Source organism: Odontesthes bonariensis, chromosome 12 (assembly GCF_027942865.1).
Source record: "Odontesthes bonariensis isolate fOdoBon6 chromosome 12, fOdoBon6.hap1, whole genome shotgun sequence".
Taxonomy (NCBI): domain Eukaryota; kingdom Metazoa; phylum Chordata; class Actinopteri; order Atheriniformes; family Atherinopsidae; genus Odontesthes; species Odontesthes bonariensis.
This window is the reverse complement of record NC_134517.1, coordinates 24,062,369-24,080,883: the sequence shown is the minus strand read 5'-3', so window position 1 is coordinate 24,080,883 and position 18,515 is coordinate 24,062,369. Positions and strand designations below refer to the sequence as shown.

Genomic DNA, 18,515 nt, shown 5'->3' with positions numbered 1-18,515 from the left:
GAGTGATTCTTTTAAGTTCCGTTTTATTCTGCAGATCCGACAATATCCTAGTTTGAATTAATAAATCAAACATTTTGATCGTTGTCAAACCAAACTGGAATGTGGTAAGAGTTTCTTACCTCGAGCTCTCAACTGGACAAAAAAAATACAAGCGATTCTGTGCTCCCAGCTTTTCAAACTTTTCAAACTTGAAGACATGACAAGCAGCACAGCCCAAATTCCAAAGAGGTTCGGGGCGCCGTGTGAAGTGCAAGTAAAGATTGGAAGCTGCCAAATTCAATTTTATTTACACTTTAGACCGGATCCCAACTTTTTGGAATTGGGGCTGTTATTTTAAGTTGAATGTCTTCAGACACAGGCTGCGAGTCACACAAAAGGAGCAGTTTATCATAATGAACAAGTCTTGTACTTGGTCGTAGATATTTTGCGCCTTTTTCTCATTTTATTAGATCAATTTGAACTTGCTGCACTTATTCTTTCTGCTTGAAAAGTTACTAGTTGCCATACGACGGTTAAATTACCAAAGACAGATTTTTATTATCATGGAACAAGTGACTTGTTGAAGCACTTATTCAGCTGAAAGTTGTTGGTATACCTTTAACTTATCAGCACGAGATATTCAGCATGCACAGCAGAGGAGGACTATTGCTCTCTGGTGGTGATGTACAGCTACAACACAGATGTTTACTGATGGTTTCTCTCAAACAGGTTTTGATTACAGATGCTTCAGATTGAAAAACTTCCTCAGACACTCTTCAGTGTCAACCTATTCTTCAGGAATTTGTGTGAGCACTTCAAGCTTGCTTAAAGATATAACAGAAAGTCTGTGTCTTGAATTAAGCTTGTGCTCTGCAGCGGTGGAATTTCATCACGTAGCTGTCCTGGAAGTGTCCTCAAAAAACAATCTCCAGTTTTTGTAGTCAAGTCTCTCCTTTCCATGTTTGCTTTCGTTATAGAATTTTTAAAATTTTTGCCAGTACAAATATTTAGAAAGTCCTCTTATATCCAGCGGCAAGAGTCGGGATTGTTGGAAACAAAACATATGAAATCGTTTAGATGTGATGCATACTCAAAAATGAATCTAGAAATGAAAGAAAAGCCATCAATTACTGTTTTTGATAATCCAATAAGTCCCTTTGAAATAAAATACTCAACTTTTAATGGCTCCAATATGGAGCTGGCTTCCATTTCATGATTCTTCCTTATCATTAATAGTTAATATTTTTCTAATTTACAGTACAGAATACAGTTTGAATTTCACATTTTCACAACAAATGTGACGATAACAAGTAAAAGTGCCCAAAAAAACCTACAAATCATCTTTCAGGGAATTGTGTTTCGAAGGGAAGTTGAGGACCAAAGCGCATTTCACGAAAGGACGCAGGATGAGAAGCAAACTAAACTTTATCAACATGTGATCTTCATAAGCAAGGCATAAAGACCCTAGAGGAAAAGAGCGAAATATACATCTTAAAAAAAAAAAAAGAAGCCTAACACAAATCGTGTAAATCACAACAACAAAGAACACCAAGATGCAAGCAAAGATTTCTAACAGAAGCCAACAGACTACAGCGATATAACTTTTTTATTAGGGGTTTAGTTGCCCCTGACAATTAGACCAGTAAACTCAGTGTAGTAACATGAACCCCAGCTTAATGCTGCTAAGGGGTCACCTGGCAACACATCCTGTAAAACATGAAACATTTCAGCCTCACAAATCTTAAAATGTGCGTTGTTGACGGGGAACACCAGAAACGACTTCACGCTGTTGCTGTTTGTTTACTTTAATTTTCCTTCACATAAAAAGAGGATCTCAGGACAATAAAGCTGGAGTTACAGTTGACGCGTCTGTCACGGCGGTGGCGGACCGTGACGTCAAAATGACGTTTCAGGCCTGGCGCTTGCCTTGAAAAGATGGCCCAGCGCGTTGTCGTGCACCAGTCGATTTTTGTAACTTGGCTGCGCCGAGAACAACGAACCGGATGGACTAATTTGAGACCAGGCTCAGTCAGGAGGTGCGTTTGTACAGGCACCTGTACGACACTGCAGTGAAACAGCACAGGGAGCATGTAAACTCCCAAAACTGGCGCACAGAGATCGGCAGAACTTTGGGGAAAGAGGGAGAGTTCTGTAAGAATGTGTGGAAGAAGCTACGGGACAGATACGTGAAGGCAAAGAAGAGGGCAGAGACTCAAAAAGTGGTGATGCCGGGGGCTTCAGACCATCACCTCTGTTAGATTCGATTCTTTCGATGGCAGCTCAAGAACAAGCCGGAGGAATCTCAAGTAAATAAAGTGTTTATTGGTAGTCGCATGTCAAAGCATATCAGCGCTGGGCTCAGTGGAACAGAGCTCCCGCAGGAAGTCCGTCAGACTGAGCCTCGATTTCCGGGTATCATTTGCATTTATAGCCTCATAGGTTGGACTCACACTCGACCGAGTATGATTGGACATGAGCAGGTTCAACATGCTTCGTCATATTCTCTGGATCAGCCAAACAATGTGTGTGTGAATCTGCCCTTGCTTTCCCAATTGTTTTGTCTTCGCATTCCTGGATCACTTTAGGTCATCATGGAAAAGTACTGAGACTATTTAATTTATAATGTCTAAGAACAAAGCCAATTGTTACACCTCTTTTAACTGAATTAAAAAATTAAAATTATCCGAATACTGCAGCAGTATAATTAATGACAGTGTTCCTGCTCTTCATTGTTTTCTTCTCAACTTTCGTGGTTGTAGAGTAGCGGTAACCTTAACGTAGCAGCGCCACCTCTGTGACGGAGAAAATTGCAACGACTGGCACATCGATTTGTATGGAAGCCCATTTCCACCATGAAAGAAAAAATAAAAGACCAACAGGAAGTCATAATTTCGACTTTCAAAGTCATAATTATGAGATTCAAAGTCATAATTATGAGATAGAAAGTCATAATTATGAGATGGAAAGTCATAATTATGAGATTCAAAGTCATAATTTCGACTTTCAAAGTCATAATTATAAGATAGAAAGTCATAATTATGAGATGGAAAGTCATAATTATGAGATTCAAAGTCATAATTATGAGATGGAAAGTCATAATTATGAGATTCAAAGTCATAATTTCGACTTTCAAAGTCATAATTATAAGATAGAAAGTCATTATTATGAGATTCAAAGTCATAATTTCGACTTTCAAAGTCATAATTATAAGATAGAAAGTCATAATTTCGACTTTCAAAGTCATAATTATGAGATTTAAAGTCATAATTTTGACTTTCCGAAACTGACAATTTCTCATTTTTTCCAGTAGACACGCTGTCTTGTCTGAGGATGAGATTTACACAGTATTCCATTTGATTAGTCTAACCAGTGAAATTTAGAATTAAAACATATTAGATCTGAGCACGCATTTACTGTGTCACTGTCTTAGAACGTTTCTGTAGAGTAGAAATACATTACTATGATCACCTGTGTTATTTTTCTCACATTTCTATCTTTCTTCTGTTTTTTCATCTTTTGAAGGTTCCCATGTTTAAGGAGTGCTGGGTGTTGCTGCTGAGAAGAGACAGGATGGGACAGCATCAGCATCTCTCTCACTTGTTGGTTTGTTTGTGTGTGTGTGTGTGTGTGTGTGTGTGTGTGTGTCTGTCTCAGGGTCCATTTGAAAGCTCTCATTGGTCTGCATGCTGCATGTAAGTTACCAATTCCTTTTGCATTTTAATGTTTGTTTTATTGATATTCATATTCTTAATATATAATTGTGTATTTACTTAATTTTTTTCTATTTATTTTATTTTGTACAAAGTAATTATTGACTCATTATAAAGATAAATGTTGAACTTCTATTGTTATGTGTATCATCCCTTTTTATTTTGTATTTGTCAGGTTCAAATACCTACAAATTTATAAAGAAGTGAGAGAGAGACGTTATAGGAATTTTAACTCATGAGGAGAGCCGATGAGGAGACAGCCTTCACAGCTTCGTCCTGATGAACTCTAAAGCTGCTCCCCAGGCCCCCTCAATTTTATTCAGAGTGGGTGTGTACAACAACTCTCAACTGAGAGGAAAGGGGGTGTCACGTTTCAGGCCGCATTCCTAACAAGGAATTTACGACCTTAACACAAATGAACAAGGCACACTTTTCTTACAACTCTTGATCAATACAACAAACAGAGTATATTATGGGATAACTAGATCACATTCATTTACAACTCAACAGTATTCTAAATTAAATGGATGAAAATAAATCCTATTCTTTCCAAGTCCTGGCATAATTTCACAAACCTAACATTTTATTTTGAATTGAAGTCATTCTCTAAGTTGATTAGCAACACAAATTGGTAATAAAAGAAATCCTTGATGTCACTTGTAGCTTGTCGTGAGATAAACAACTGTCTCAATCTGGTGGCCTTTTTGTGTATTGCAATTTCAGAAGTTCAGCCTTTGTATCCAGTCATTGGTACAGTCATCCAGTCATTTCTTGTTTTATATAATGCATTGTATCACACAAGTAATGATATATTATTCATAGTTTAGCCTACAGTATTACATTTATTATAATTATATTAACTAAAATGAATTAATTAATCTTTTAATATAATTCCTTAACTTAAATTTAAGTAACAAGGCTGAAAGAAATGACACATGTCTAAAAAGTAATGTGACCTACGGTCAATAGATCATAATTTTGATAAGCCTATAATAACAGTATTTTGGGAGAACTTTTCATAATGCTTCTCATAGTGTTAAAAATGTTTGTGTCTCCTGGTGCACATTGATCGTTTAAGGCAGTGATTCCCAACAAGGGGTTAGGGGTACGTATACCACCAGAGGTACGCAAGCACACTGCAGGGGGTATGTGGAAAAATTAACAAATGTGTGCAGCATAGTCACATAGAGCATGAGTGAAGGGGAACTCATGGTATGACAAAAAGGCTTAAGGGGTACGCACGTCAAAAGCAGTTGGGAAACAGTGGTTTAAGGCAGTGGTTTTCAAAGTGGGGGTCGCCAGGGGGGCCTCAGAAAATTGGAGTGAAGATAATAAAAAAATAAAAAAATAGAATTCAATTTTTTTTAAACATCATTATAAAAAATTGTCACATTTTTTTTTTTCAATCAGTATTGTAAAATACAATTTATAATAATATATCATATCAAAATGTTATTTGCCATGCTTGTCTTTCTGATTGGCTGCCAGTCAAAACATCGTAGACCTGGCGGTTTGCGCCTGTTCTGAAGCTGCTCTGCTCCTCAAGCTAGCGTGTAGGTAGCTTAGCCAAAATGGACAGATTTTTGACTTGGAAAAGACCGAAAGAGCTGACCGACTAAAATCAGAAAGTATGAGGCAGCATACATTAAGTTTGGCTTTACAGCCATACAGAAAAATGGCCACGATTGCCCGAAATGCGTCCTCTGTCTGGAGACCCTCTCAAATGAGTGTTTAAAACCTTCGAAACTTCAGCGTCACTTGATACAAAAACATCCGTCAGAGTCCGAAAAAACGGTTGACTTCTTCAGACGTAAAGAAGAGCATTTAGTCCGGCTGCATTCACACGGCGAGCTACTGTCCGTGATTAAAAGAAATAAAATACGTTCTAAAAGTTGATGTTTCTTTACATATTTTGTAGCATTGTCTGTGGTTTGCAAAGGGGGTCCCCGGCCAGAAGCTAATACTGTTTGGGGGGCCTTGGCATGGAAACGTTGGGGAACCCCTGGTTTAAGGGACCAAAAAAAAAAACACGCTGTCACAGCGCACTTAATTTTTTCCCCTTCAATACCTGGTGGTGGCCTGGTCTTGGTTAAAAATGCCCGGCCTGAAAAATTTCGCAAGTCCAGCCCTGATTATTAGGCTGTTATAGTTGGGAGTTCACGTGGAAACTGTCCTTTTTTTCTAAAGTGTTCCTCACAGAGTCGGGGGACTCATCTGTTACGACTGCAGCTGCAGAAAAAAGGCAAAGTGGGAATGAACTAAAATGAAAAAAAAAACAAAGCGTTATAGACTTATGTAACAGTAATGATTAATGAGGAGTTTGATTACTGACGCAGTGTTTGTGATTCTTTTGCAGCAAACCCCTGACACTTCAGACTGTCCACAATCCACTGCAGGGCTTTGGTTGACTGGATGCCCTGATGAGGCAAAGTAAAGTGGGTCAAATACTTTTAATAGCTGCTCATGAAGATTTTTTTCAATGTAGTCATCTGCAAGTAACAGTCCACAAATACAGGAGTGCACCAAACGCCATCATCTTTTTTTTGCATCGTGCATTTTAAAGGCACAGGTGCAACATTAGTGACAAAGAAAAATCAGGTCACAACCTGCTCCTCCAGTCTAGCCAGTCTCTTCAGCACAGCAGCAGAGCTCGATTCCTCTTCCCTCTCCAGCCGCTCGGTAATGGTGGTAACCCTCAGGAAACAAACAAGAAGAATATCAGTGTCTGTTTCAAGATCACAACCACAGCCTTAATGAAATATTAAGCAGCACTCAGGCTAATATAGCCATCTCCTGATCCCAGCTTTGTATTTAACAGACGGACAAGTCAGCAGTATGAATCTCCTCCTCCCAACCTCCCATCTGATGTGTGGGAATTAAGTTAGGAATCATGGCAATTATTGTTAGTATAGAAATGATCCAAGTTTATGAAAACATACAGCATCATTTTATTTCTCAGGAACTTTACAAGCTGCATATGAAAACTATTTCAGACAGTACAGTCATATTTTGGGTGTTTAGGAATGTGGCAGATGTGGTGAGGATACAAAGTACAGCAGTACTAAAACGGATAAATCCCGCAGGTTTTTTTTACTTTTGGGCTGTATCCAGGATGCGTCTCTCTGTGCTCTGGCTTTGCTCTTGCCGTGCAGACTGCAGGTATCTGTCCTTCATCAAGGTCTCCCAGGACAGCAGTTCCTCTTCCTCTTCCTTTGAGAGCTTATTCTCTGAAAGACAGCATCGCAATGCTTTGTATCACTGCCTTACCTAATACTGTGTGGAGTAAGCACTTTTGCTTCAAAAGTCAAATTTTAGCATGTTGCTAATCTCTTTCCACATATTTAGAAATTAATGACTCAGTCCTTACTGAACTCTTTGTAAATGATGGGAGGCTTGCAGAGCACCATTCTCCTCATGAAGAGGTAGACATGACTGAGGATGATGAAAGGAGGCGGGGCAGCCGGCCGACTGTGGTACTCCTTAATCAACTCGTACCTTTGAAACTTCCAGATTCGGTCCGTGTTGTCCTGAACTTCCTGGAATGTAAAGCTGTGAAGATGCACAAAGAAAAACACCCAACAAGGCTTACTCACGGAGGCAAAAAAGAGGAGAAAAAAAAGCTAACAGTGACAAAAAGTTGCACGCAGTTTGACGTGGAGGAGAACTCACTTGAAGATTGCTATGAGCAGGTTGAGCAGCAGAACGTTGGCAAAGAGCAAGTAAACACAAAGCATGAGGACGGTGAGCCACTCAGGGAAGGCTGGTGTTTGGTTTTCATTCAGTACGGGACACTTGGGCTTCAGAGGATCCGTACCGTTCATGCTGCACGAGTTTATGTCGAATGCCGCATCTGTAGAAGACAAACGCTGAATCTTGGTAAAACTAGCTTTACATGTGCAGAAATGAAGGATTTTTTTCACAAGACAAAACTTTATAGTGCTTCAACTATCACAAGCGTGATACTACAACTGCATACAGCTCAACTCACAATCAAGATTTGTGGGAAAAGTCCCAAATAGGATGAGGTACGGCTCGTAGACAGCCCCGCGCACAATCCAGTCCAGCCGGTTGTCGTTGTGGATGAGAATGCCTTGTTTGGCCACGCCATACGCCACCACCCAGATACTCAGTAGAAACATGAAGAAGAACATGTCCATCATCTGGAGGACAAACAGAAAAGGATCACAAGCATGAAACACAGAGGAAACAAACACAGCTGCAACCACAGATACGTCCATTTTTTCTGACTTTTACTGGGAAAAATGATAAAACCCAAAAACTTCTGCAAGCTGGATCTGGAAACCCTTCTGGAACATATTCCATATTTTGCAGTAACAAGTTTCAGCATTTAGCCTTTTGCTGTAGGTATAATCTCCACATAAGCCAAAGGATAAAAGTGTCACACCGCGGTGAGGTGGTTTTATTTTGGGGTTGTTTTTGTCTTGTGATTTCCTGTTTTATTTTGAAGAGTAACTCTCCTCTCGTTTCAGGTCACTTGCCCTTCCTCATGTGTCACATGTTGGAGTGTCTTCCCTGATACCTGATTGTGTCCACCTGTTTCCCATTACCCTCATGTGTCTTATAGTCTGCGTCTCCCTTTGTCTTGTTGCCAGTGTGTTTCGATCTCTCGTTCATGCCAGGCCTTTTCTCATAGCTCACAGCCACAGAAATCAACCGCTATTGTAGAAGCTCATTGTTATAGCCTCCAACCTTTTTAGTGTTTTTTGTTCATCGAGCCTTAGCCATAGAATATAGCCTCCAGTTTTAAGGAGTGATTTTCAGTTTAGCTTTTCTTGCAGTTCTTCTTCTTCCTCCGTGTGGAGCGATTTTTGTTATAACTTTTTGTAGTCAGTTTTTGTTTCCCTTTTGTTCAGGATTAATCTTCATAGCCCCTTTGTTTATTTCTAAATAAAACCTGTTTGAATTACGCGACCCTCTGCATCTGAGTCCTCCCATTCATTGGTCCTTGTCAAAAAGTATTGAACACGCAATCAAAAACAGACTCATTTAAAAATCAGAAGTAGAATAACTGAAGTAATTGAACCCAATCTCCTCCTGGATATTTGACAGACAAATCAAACAAAAAAAAACAAACAGCTATTTACTTTGTCTAAGAGCACCTTCAAATAAACACACTGAGCTCATTTGATCAGCAGACACCATATAAAGGACCAGGAAGACAGAGGTGACTTGGAATGAGGTCTTTTGTTCTCTGCTTTTGCTATCACACTATATCAAGCTGACTTGCTCTAGATTGGTATGTAATGCTCTCACCATCCTTCTGACTATAATGATTTTGGGTCCCAGGGTTTGACTGATAGTGAAGATGGCCATAAGACGGAGGCAGAAGACCACAAAGTCGATGCAGAGGATGATTTTACCCATATAGAACAGCTCAGTTGTCAGCCTGAAGTAGACAAACCCGGATGAGTCACAGATAATCCAGCAATTATTATTATTATCAAGGCATGAGGTGTTTGTCTGACACACGAAAAATTACCTGAACACAAGGCCTAAAATAAACAGGAGGATGGAGAGGACGTCTAGAATATTCCACAGGTCGTTGATGTACATCTGGGATTTCTTATGAAACCCAAAACCGTCAGGATCATAAAACAGCTGAGAAAGAAAAGACAGATTTAAAATGGGATTTCAGAAATGTGATGCATGTTTTAAATCAAATAACCCTTCACAGATGGCATACTCTGGAGCACACGTGGGCAATATACAGCCCGAAGACCAGAAGCAGCATGTGGACTATCTCAATGTGATCCTTCACTGTTTTATACTGGGGAAAAAAATGTGTTTTTAAAAATTTCATTAATGCCCATTGAGACGAGAGAAAACAAAGTTATTCTGCCTTTCTACCTGGTTCCAGAGAGCGTCTACATTTTGAAACAAATATAGTTTTCTCTCGTTCAGCAGCTTGCAGAATGAGGAGGCATGCCTCAAAATAGAGCAAAAAAAGTTACTCTAAATGTTGTGCTTTTTAAATAATAGATTGATTTCTTTTGCTGAGTCAATATGCCCATCCAAAAAAATAAATTGAAATCCAACCCCGGCTCCAGAGGAACAAAATGGTTGCATCAGAGGGATAAAAGCCAAATAAATGCAATCAAAGTTGCTCTTAAAAACCTGGTAAACTGAATAAAATAGGTAAAAAGTTGGAGGAATACTATACATTAGTCTATATCAACTTCATATCTGCCTCGCTTAAGCTCATACTTCACAAAAGAAACTTTGACATTCAGCAAGAAGAGTATAATCATTTCTTTATTTTGAAAATAATCAGATCTTTTCCTTCTCTTTTTCATGCCATATTTGCCATGTGTTCAAACATGTTGGCATCTATTAAAGCAAAACGTGTATGTTTTTGCCTGATTATGTTATTGTGCCGCCAAATTATTGCCAGAAGATTGTACAGGAAGTTCCAGGTACCATATCTAATACGAATCCATTGCGACAAACTTCACGCACAGCCTTTTATTCAAAGAGCAAAGTTAAAACAGTGAGCGAAACAGAACATCAACACCTCTGCTCAAAGAGGAAAGAAACTAATTGGTGCTCGCTGTTTTTCCATTCCCCTCTCTCACTCTATTCAAGATTTTGTTTCTATTTCATAAAAAAGAAAATAAATAATATTAAAATTTAAATCTTTGAATTTTCACATGTTCTGCCTCCCTGTGCTTCTTTAGGGATACTGTTTGTATCGCTGCAGCCTCTCACCTGTCTGACCTCCTCACACACCAGAGAGAACAGCCAGATGTAGAGCAGCAGCTCTCCAGCAGAGGGTGTGGTCTGGAAGTCAATCATCAACACCACAGCAAACAGGAAGAGGAAGGCGAAGTAGGATACAATGTTAAGGTAAAACTTGACCTGTGGAGCGCTGTACAGGCCCATCAGTCTTGACCAGCAGCCCAGAGGCTTCATACGCTGCACGCTGTGGACAGAGAGGTGGCTCAGGATGAGGAGACTTTTAAGTGGTTGTTTTCCAACTCTTGCGTTTTTTTTTTTTCTTTTTTTCACTCACCTTTGAGCAGAAATTTTTACAAAATAACAAAAATGAAAAATACAAAGGTGTTTATAAACCCATTTAAATGCAATGCCGGCGGAACACACATTTTTCAGTTTGGTATAGATGATCCAGTTAATAGTTGTGTTAAGCTGCAACTGTCCACTTACGAGCCAAAAGAATTAGTTCTAAATGTGCTTCCTGTTACTGTCTCCACCGTCTTCATCTCCACCGTCTTCATCTCCACCTTCTTCTCAGTTTCTTTTTGTATGAGTTCGTCACGTCTGGGGAGAATCACAGTGAGACTAGTGACCACCACTGATGAAGTATGACAAATATGCACCGTATATGACGTGAAATAAATTCACATCTTCTGTCTCATATTGCATACATTCTCATAAACTGGGCACAGGAATCTTTAAATCTATTTCTGCCACGCTGAATGTTAGGGCAACACTACTTTTACACAGAAGCAACCTGAAAACCAGAAAGCCCGTGTAGATGAGAGGGAAGAAGACGATGCAGATCAGCACTCTCCACACGGGGTTGTCCACTGAAAGCTCACCACACCAGATCTGAGTCAGAAGAGCCTGAAAGACGGGGATTGTTATCACTCCAGTGACTGTAATCTTTAAAGAGATTTGATACCAAACATTTATATCTGTGTCTTTAGCAAGTTAACTAATCAGTGGCACATAAAAATTCTTTAATGCTACTTTATGTCAATCAAATTATGTCAGTTTTTAGACATTTAATATCAAACTAATTAGATTCTGGAAATGCAAAAATGGCTTTTCCTTGTGACTTCCTCTGACTCAATGCAGACCGTTGCACTTTTTTGGGACTCAAATTACAAGACTCTTGCCTTAAACCCGAAAAAGATAAATCTGAATTTTGCGTCACCTGAACGCCTGAAAGAGCCACAAAGTTTTTATCATCAGCCTCCAGCGCCAGCCGCAGGCACGTGGTTCCGCCCCAGGAGTGTGACACACGAACCAGCAACTTCTGAGCGCGCTCTCCGTCACTGTTGTGGCACACGCTGAACACACCTGTACACGCATATACAATCACTGATCAGTTCTAACTCTGTCAGTAAAGCCCGTCTGCAGCATATGTCTGTCTCGTACCGATTGCATGCTTTTCATAATGATCGGCGAGCTCGAGCATCTCCTGTGCCTGGTCTGCGTCGCTTCCTTCTTCTGCCATTTTCTTCAGGATCTTAGTGGCAGCCAGAGCAGTAGACATGCAGTCTCTACACTGTACTCATACAGATACAGCGAGAAGCAAGGTCATATACCCACATATACATATACATATACACATTACACAAAGGACTGTCAGTAGATTTAGTCTCTTCTTGTGTTTTCATCACCTGTTCCCAGGCAATTTCAGCCAGCTCCTTGTTGTTCTGGATGACAGCCCAAAGGAAAAGGTCTCTGCCTGCGTCCCTCTGGGCCTTGGCACTGTTCTGTCTGAGTGGAGCTTTTCTGAAACACTAAAATAAGTAGCCGCATGAAACTTCTAAAAAGGATCGTCATGGCAACATGAAATTTTGAAAAACTAACTACACTATTTTGCAACAGGACATGTTATGGTAGGAAAACAGTTCAACTTTTACTAACAATTAACCTTTGATTAAATCAAATGTAATTCCCCACAGACTGTTCATGATTTTAGTCAAAACAGTAAGCATGTTGGATAAATTCACTCACTGTTACTGACGTCTCCTCCATAGACGATGTGGAGGGATGATAGATGGGCCCAGTGAATTTGCCCAACAGGTGGCGCACTTCGTCAGAGACATGAGTCAATGAGATCCTTTCCCCTCCAGCACGACGACGTCTGATGCCCAACGTTCTGGGCAGCTGTTGGTAGAGCTCACACAGAGTTTGCTCCTCCTGCAGGAAATCCCTCAGTTCCACGCCATTCTCCAGCAACAGATTCACAAACTGAGGCTTGTTGCCAACCAGAGCTGAGAATAAGGCCCAGTGGAGGTCACTGGACTAGAAGATGAGAGTGAAGGGATGTCAGGGGGAAAGAAGCGATTGCACTATTGCTCTTTGTGAATAATATCATAAAACTTTTGTGATATAAGGTACAATCTTTTTTTTTTTTTTTTTTTAAATCATCAGCTTATCTGACAGCTTTCATTTAGTCCAAAGTTTAGTGGTGGCACAGCATTTGTTGATACTCACATTTTCTGAGATTTTAAGCATCACTTGATTAGTATTTGTTTTCCAAAATGCAGAAGCAGTGTGTGAAAAACTGAGTCACCCCTTACTGCTTCAATATGAATTAACAGGGTGAGTAGCAGCCACGTGCTGGTGATCAAAAGCACTTGTTTAAATTATCATCAGCAAGTGTGAGCACCTCTAAAAAAGGCAAATGTTTTGGCAGTTTGCTGGTAGGAGCATCCAGGTGGGTGCCAACACAATGCCAAGGAGGAAAGACATCAGCAGTGATCTTAAAACGGCAATTGCCGTTGCCCATCAATCTGGGGAAGAGTTATAAGGTCATTTCAAAACTATTTCCATCCATCAAAATTTAGTTAATAAGGTGTAGAAAAGACAACCTTGTCAAATGTCTGAACAACATCTAGATTTGGTCTAGAAGTGCTTGATCGATTTAGGGTCCATTATTACTATAAATAAACTATTATCTGCAAATCTCAATGAACTGAAGCAACGTTGTAAAGAAGAATGGTCAAAGATTCTCCACAATGATGTGAGAGACTTACAGCATCATACAGAAAACAGTGGCTTCAGGTTATTGCTGTTAAAGGTGGTTCCACGACCTGCAGGACCGTGAGGTGTACTTAGCGTTTCACAAACTGCTTCTGCATTCTGACATTTTTGTTAAACATTTTTACAAAACTCAAATTAAAATGTAACATGTGAAACCTTAGAATTAAAACAGGGTCCACTTTCTTTTTTACCATTGCTGTATGTGTTCTGTGCCACACTGAGAAAACAATGATACAGCTAAAAGTAGAATTAATGGGGATGTTCATCAATATGGAAATTAAAATGTGTCACCAGTAGTTTGTCACCTCTCAGAGATGTTATGTTCCAGGAGCATAACACCAGAAATGCGCTTTTCCAAACACGTTTGGAAGTGACTCCATTACACCCATATAAATACAACATAATGGCTTGTGAAATGCAGCTAAATTCAGATCACGCTACTTCTCTAGAGTAATGTGCAATGAGCAAACCCACCTTCCACTGGCTCTCCTCAGTGAAGATCTCAGTCTCAGCTATGTCCACTCTGTTCCAGGCTATAGCCAGCTCCAGCTGCCTCCTCCAGGACTCGATTTCCTGTGTCTCATTGCTCTTCGACGCTGAGTGGAGGATTTACAGCAGCAGATAAATGACTTTACTCTTACTTGAAACAGACTGTTGTGGATATGCCACATCTAGTCTCTCTCCCCTCTTTTACATTGATTACCCACTGATTGATCTGATGATCATTTCGACCAAAAAAGTTCTGTTATCGCTTTGTCCAATCATTATATTGAAAAACATATTTAATCACTAGCTAGGACACAAGCTAATCTGTAATTTGCTAAAACTGAACCAGGTTATTTTTGGTGTGTTTTGCTCAATATATATGATATTGATTTCTAGATTTTTTTGACAAATGTATATATTTCTTAATAATCCTTTATCACTTTTACCTTGACATCACTGACAGTGATATCAGAGTTGAAACCATTAGGTTTTAACGATGATGCATTGCAATGACAGAATAATTGAGGCCATGGGAATCAAATGTTTTACTAATAAACAAAGATGGAGAAGACAGTGGATGTCTGACAGTGTTTTGATGATTCATTGGAGCCCAGTGGCGAAAAACATGAACAAAGCACACGAGCTGGACCATTCATCATAATCTAATTGGGTGAATGTCTCGTGTGATGGACTTACACTTTTGTGCACTTTGGATCAGCATTCTTCCATGCACACTATGTATTGAGCCTGGCTATAATATGTTTTAATGAGGCCGAAAAAGAAGCACTGCACGTTTCTAAGTAGATCAAATCTATCTCTCAATGTCTTGCTGTAAAAACCAGAGCACATTAAAGTCAGAAATATCACAGCTGGTCGTCGATCATAGTGCATTTCACACCACAGACCAATCTCTTAGCTTTCTGTGAGGCAACATAATACTTTATAATAGCTGTATTAGCACAAAGCTTTCCCGTCTTCAGACTTAATGCTGTGTTTGTTGCCTGTACTGCAATCAGTCAAGTCAGGCATTTATAGTTACCTTTGAGTAGTGCTTTGAGAATGGCCACATCCATATCCCCTTGATTGTCCTCGCTTACTCTAAATATGGTCAGCAAGTCAAGCATCCCGATGATGTCCTGAATCTGGAAAAGAAAGGGGACATAGGGTCAGTTGTACAAAGTGTTATTGTCATTTGGCAAGAATGGCTCCAAAAGTAGAAGTCGGTGAAAGATAAGAAGGCTGCGGGTAAAAAGAAGAACACTTTTAGGGCCAGGGAGAAACCTCGAGTAGTATTTTGTAAGTATGTATAACGAAGGCTATGGATGGGCGCAAATATCATAATTGTGTCGGGAGATGTAAAGTGGGCTTAACTCACTTATGGAACTATGCTGTGTAACATGTAAATGGGAATACGGATGCAATGTTCTCTATGCAACTTATATTAACATTATAATTGAAATACTGACGTATTTAGAATAATGTGAATGGACAGAATATTGACGTGCATGGAAACATCGTTAATGGCTCTAGTTTGAATTGAGCTGTGTGGTTGAATGTTAATATCCATTTCAAAGGATTTCACAATCTGTTTCATCACCTGGGTGGTCCTGAGGTCGCTAACTGGAAGAGAGGATAAGTATTTCCAAATGGTCAGTTTTCCCATATGACGAATGCAAACATTTCAGAATCACTGCCTTTTTAAAAAAAAATAAAGTCTGTTTAGTGAATTTTCTGTTTTATAGTCTCACTTTCATGTGCTGTCTGTAGTCCTGAATCACAAATTGAACCAGCCTGCATGTATTTAGGGTTTGGTGTAGACTGCCTTTTTCATCGGACAGCAGTCATGACTGGAACCACACTGCACCACTGCCATGTCTTGAAAAATGCAGCATGCCATAACAATTTAGCAGATGTTTTCTGAGCCCTGAGAAGTAATCTTAGTAAACCTCACCAGGTCTGATTGTTTGCAACCCTGTACTAATTTCTGACCACGTTGATCACAACTGAGATAATCAAGTGGCCTCTGTGCTCTTAAATTTGTGCATACATATGAGATCATCTGCAGAACCGGCAACTTTTATGCTAGACATCTTTGATATTGTGTGTTTTGGCTGCAGAAAAATGCTATTCAGTATACATAACTTTATATACCACTCACAACCATGGTTTGGGACATCCATCCGTTTGCCATACCTGCTTAATTCAACTGAGGGTTGCAGTGACTGAGACGTGTCAACACTATTAAATTAATTAGCTCTCTCAAGAATTCTGTTGATTTTTGGTGATATCTGTCTTCCAGCAGCATGAACACGAGGTTATTTATGCTTCAGAATGCCAACTAAAGTGAGTAGATATCCATAAGAACATTTTAATGGCTTTCTTCATGGGACCACCTGCAGGTCAGGTTTTCACTCACTCAGTGAAACACCTCCAGTATGAAAATATAAATCTAATTGCTGAGTTCTTCTGTGAGTTCACAAACCTTTTTGGTCCATTCTATAATACGTAGGTCAGGGAAGCTTTCGTACTCTTGCCCAAAAAACTTTTTCATCAGCTGTTGGATGAGATCGATGGTGACCCGGCTGATCGGCAGTCCCGACACCTGGGCGATTACATCTGCTATCCTCCCGGAGCCCTCCAAAATCACACACGGTGTGCCGTTCAGCATGGCATTGTAGATGGTCTGAGTGGAGACACAGATAGGTGTAAGAGCAGGACACAAGGATGGAAAGCTAAAAACTGCTGACTCACATTTAGCGTGCCTGGTCCTCCATCCAAAACCACACATACCACTGGGATGGTAACACCACTCTCTAGATGTTAGACAACAAAAATCGATATTAAAAGCAGGTCAGATAAAAAGAATCACCCCTGAGATGTTGTCTGTAAAAGCTTTCAGATTTTCTGCATGAATGCGTCAGCTTCTTTTAACCTTTGTGTCCAAGTCGCTTGCTGGAGATGTATTGCTCTAGTTTAGAGCGCAGTTCGATCTCCACACCGTAGCGTTCGTTGGTGCCGTCGTCCACCAGCAGGAAGTGAGTATGATTGTTGTCGAGACAGGTCAGTTGGCCCTGGCTTTTAGCGTCCATTAAATAGTGTGCAGGGAAGCAACCCTGTCGGGAAAAACACGAACATTCAGAGAGAAAATAAGTCATAAAAGGTAGTAAATTATGCAGATGATGAGGGTCTGCCACATATAAATGAAGAATATGTGTACATCCTACCTCTGGATCCACCAACTTGTCCCTGTTGTGAATCACTCCCCACGTGGCCACTCCGATGGCCACGATCTTGCCCTGCATGGAGCTGCTCAGAGTGTAATCCCTCACAGCCTGCCCCACATGCTTCATCACACCTGTGTGGGTACCACCTGTGATGATCCATGCACCTGAGAACGACACAGCATGTCCACCGTCAGGTTTCACTCTCACTTGAGAGATCATGCAGTATTACATTTATAGAGTTGATTGGAATGTGAAAACAAAAGGAGAAGAACAAGTTTAACAAATGAACGATTCAGGCCTTCAGATTTATGTTTAAATACGTTTGACCCACCAAATGGTCTGAATCTGAATGCAAGTGGTGAAAACATCAGTACTCATATACCTCATACTTTTGCAGATTTTCTGGCGAGTGATTGTTACATGTTAGGATCAAACACACATATATTTCTCTCTCCCTGGCTCACTGACCTGTCGTCTGGGCCACTTTTATGAGTCCTCTGTGAAACATGTTCTTGAGACGAGCCTTCAGGTAGAAGTTCTTGGCTCCTCCGGTCACTGAGATGAGCAGGTTGGGAGGCGAAAGTTCCCACTCTTTAGTCATTAAGTGGTACAGCGATTCAAGTCTGGTGTCTGCGGACACTCGTGCATACTGGCCATGGGCATCGCACACAAGCGCATATGGAAAAGGCACAGATGAGGACATGTATGCAGCAGGATAAAACACAGAAATGTTCTTCGTATTGAGAGCGAGAGTGGGTTCACCTTGCCCGTCTTTTGCCCCAAACCACCAAAGCTGATGTCTCCAAAAGCATCAGTGGGCACCTCACGGACATGTGTGCGTCTCTCCCACGTCTCCCCTGTGAAGTCCTCTGGCTTGATGGCTTCATGAGCAGCCTTTGAATAGCCACACTTACAGAATTCCTCTCTTGTAGAAAAACATAATTGTTAGTCATTTACACCATATGGTCAGATATGCAGTTTTGTCAGAGTTGCCTTCATCTGTCATTTCTTGTTGCCACTTCAGACAGATGGTCAACAGAAGTTCAAAACATTATAACATAGTTCTTCTCAGCCCTGAGTGGTCTTTCACGTTTCCTTATTTTAACCTGCTTTCGTCCATTTAAAAAACGAAAAAGTTCTTAGACATAGTAGATGTTGACATTTAGTAGTCAAAACTGCTTTTCTTTTTAAAAACAAAAAACAAACAAACAAAAAAACTACCATGTCACAGCTTTTTAATTATTTTTTTTAACTTTTAATCTTTTTGCTGCACATTGCAAAGACTTCTGCTTTCAGCTCTACGTTATTTCAAAGTAGACTACTGGAGACCTCTGATAATTATCATGAAAATGCCCCCCCG

The 18,515-nt window shown here is 40.1% G+C and overlaps 1 protein-coding gene across 1 annotated transcript; it reads right to left on the bottom strand.

Annotated features, from left to right (window-relative positions):
* Positions 1 to 5,832: 5,832 nt before the first annotated feature.
* On the bottom strand, positions 5,833 to 17,771 carry LOC142395983 (transient receptor potential cation channel subfamily M member 2-like). Its single transcript, XM_075478531.1, has 23 exons — positions 17,624 to 17,771; positions 17,156 to 17,319; positions 16,864 to 17,044; positions 16,683 to 16,744; positions 16,414 to 16,614; positions 14,971 to 15,073; positions 13,920 to 14,041; positions 12,386 to 12,704; positions 12,074 to 12,183; positions 11,829 to 11,958; positions 11,605 to 11,750; positions 11,179 to 11,291; positions 10,872 to 10,985; positions 10,416 to 10,647; positions 9,190 to 9,308; positions 8,964 to 9,096; positions 7,678 to 7,849; positions 7,359 to 7,539; positions 7,057 to 7,238; positions 6,784 to 6,916; positions 6,296 to 6,383; positions 6,022 to 6,106; positions 5,833 to 5,918 (listed from the first exon to the last, which is right to left on the bottom strand). Exons 1-23 carry the CDS (start codon positions 17,754 to 17,756, stop codon positions 5,833 to 5,835), a joined length of 3,309 nt encoding a protein of 1,102 aa, XP_075334646.1. The 5' UTR covers positions 17,757 to 17,771.
* Between the last annotated feature and the right edge of the window lie 744 nt (positions 17,772 to 18,515).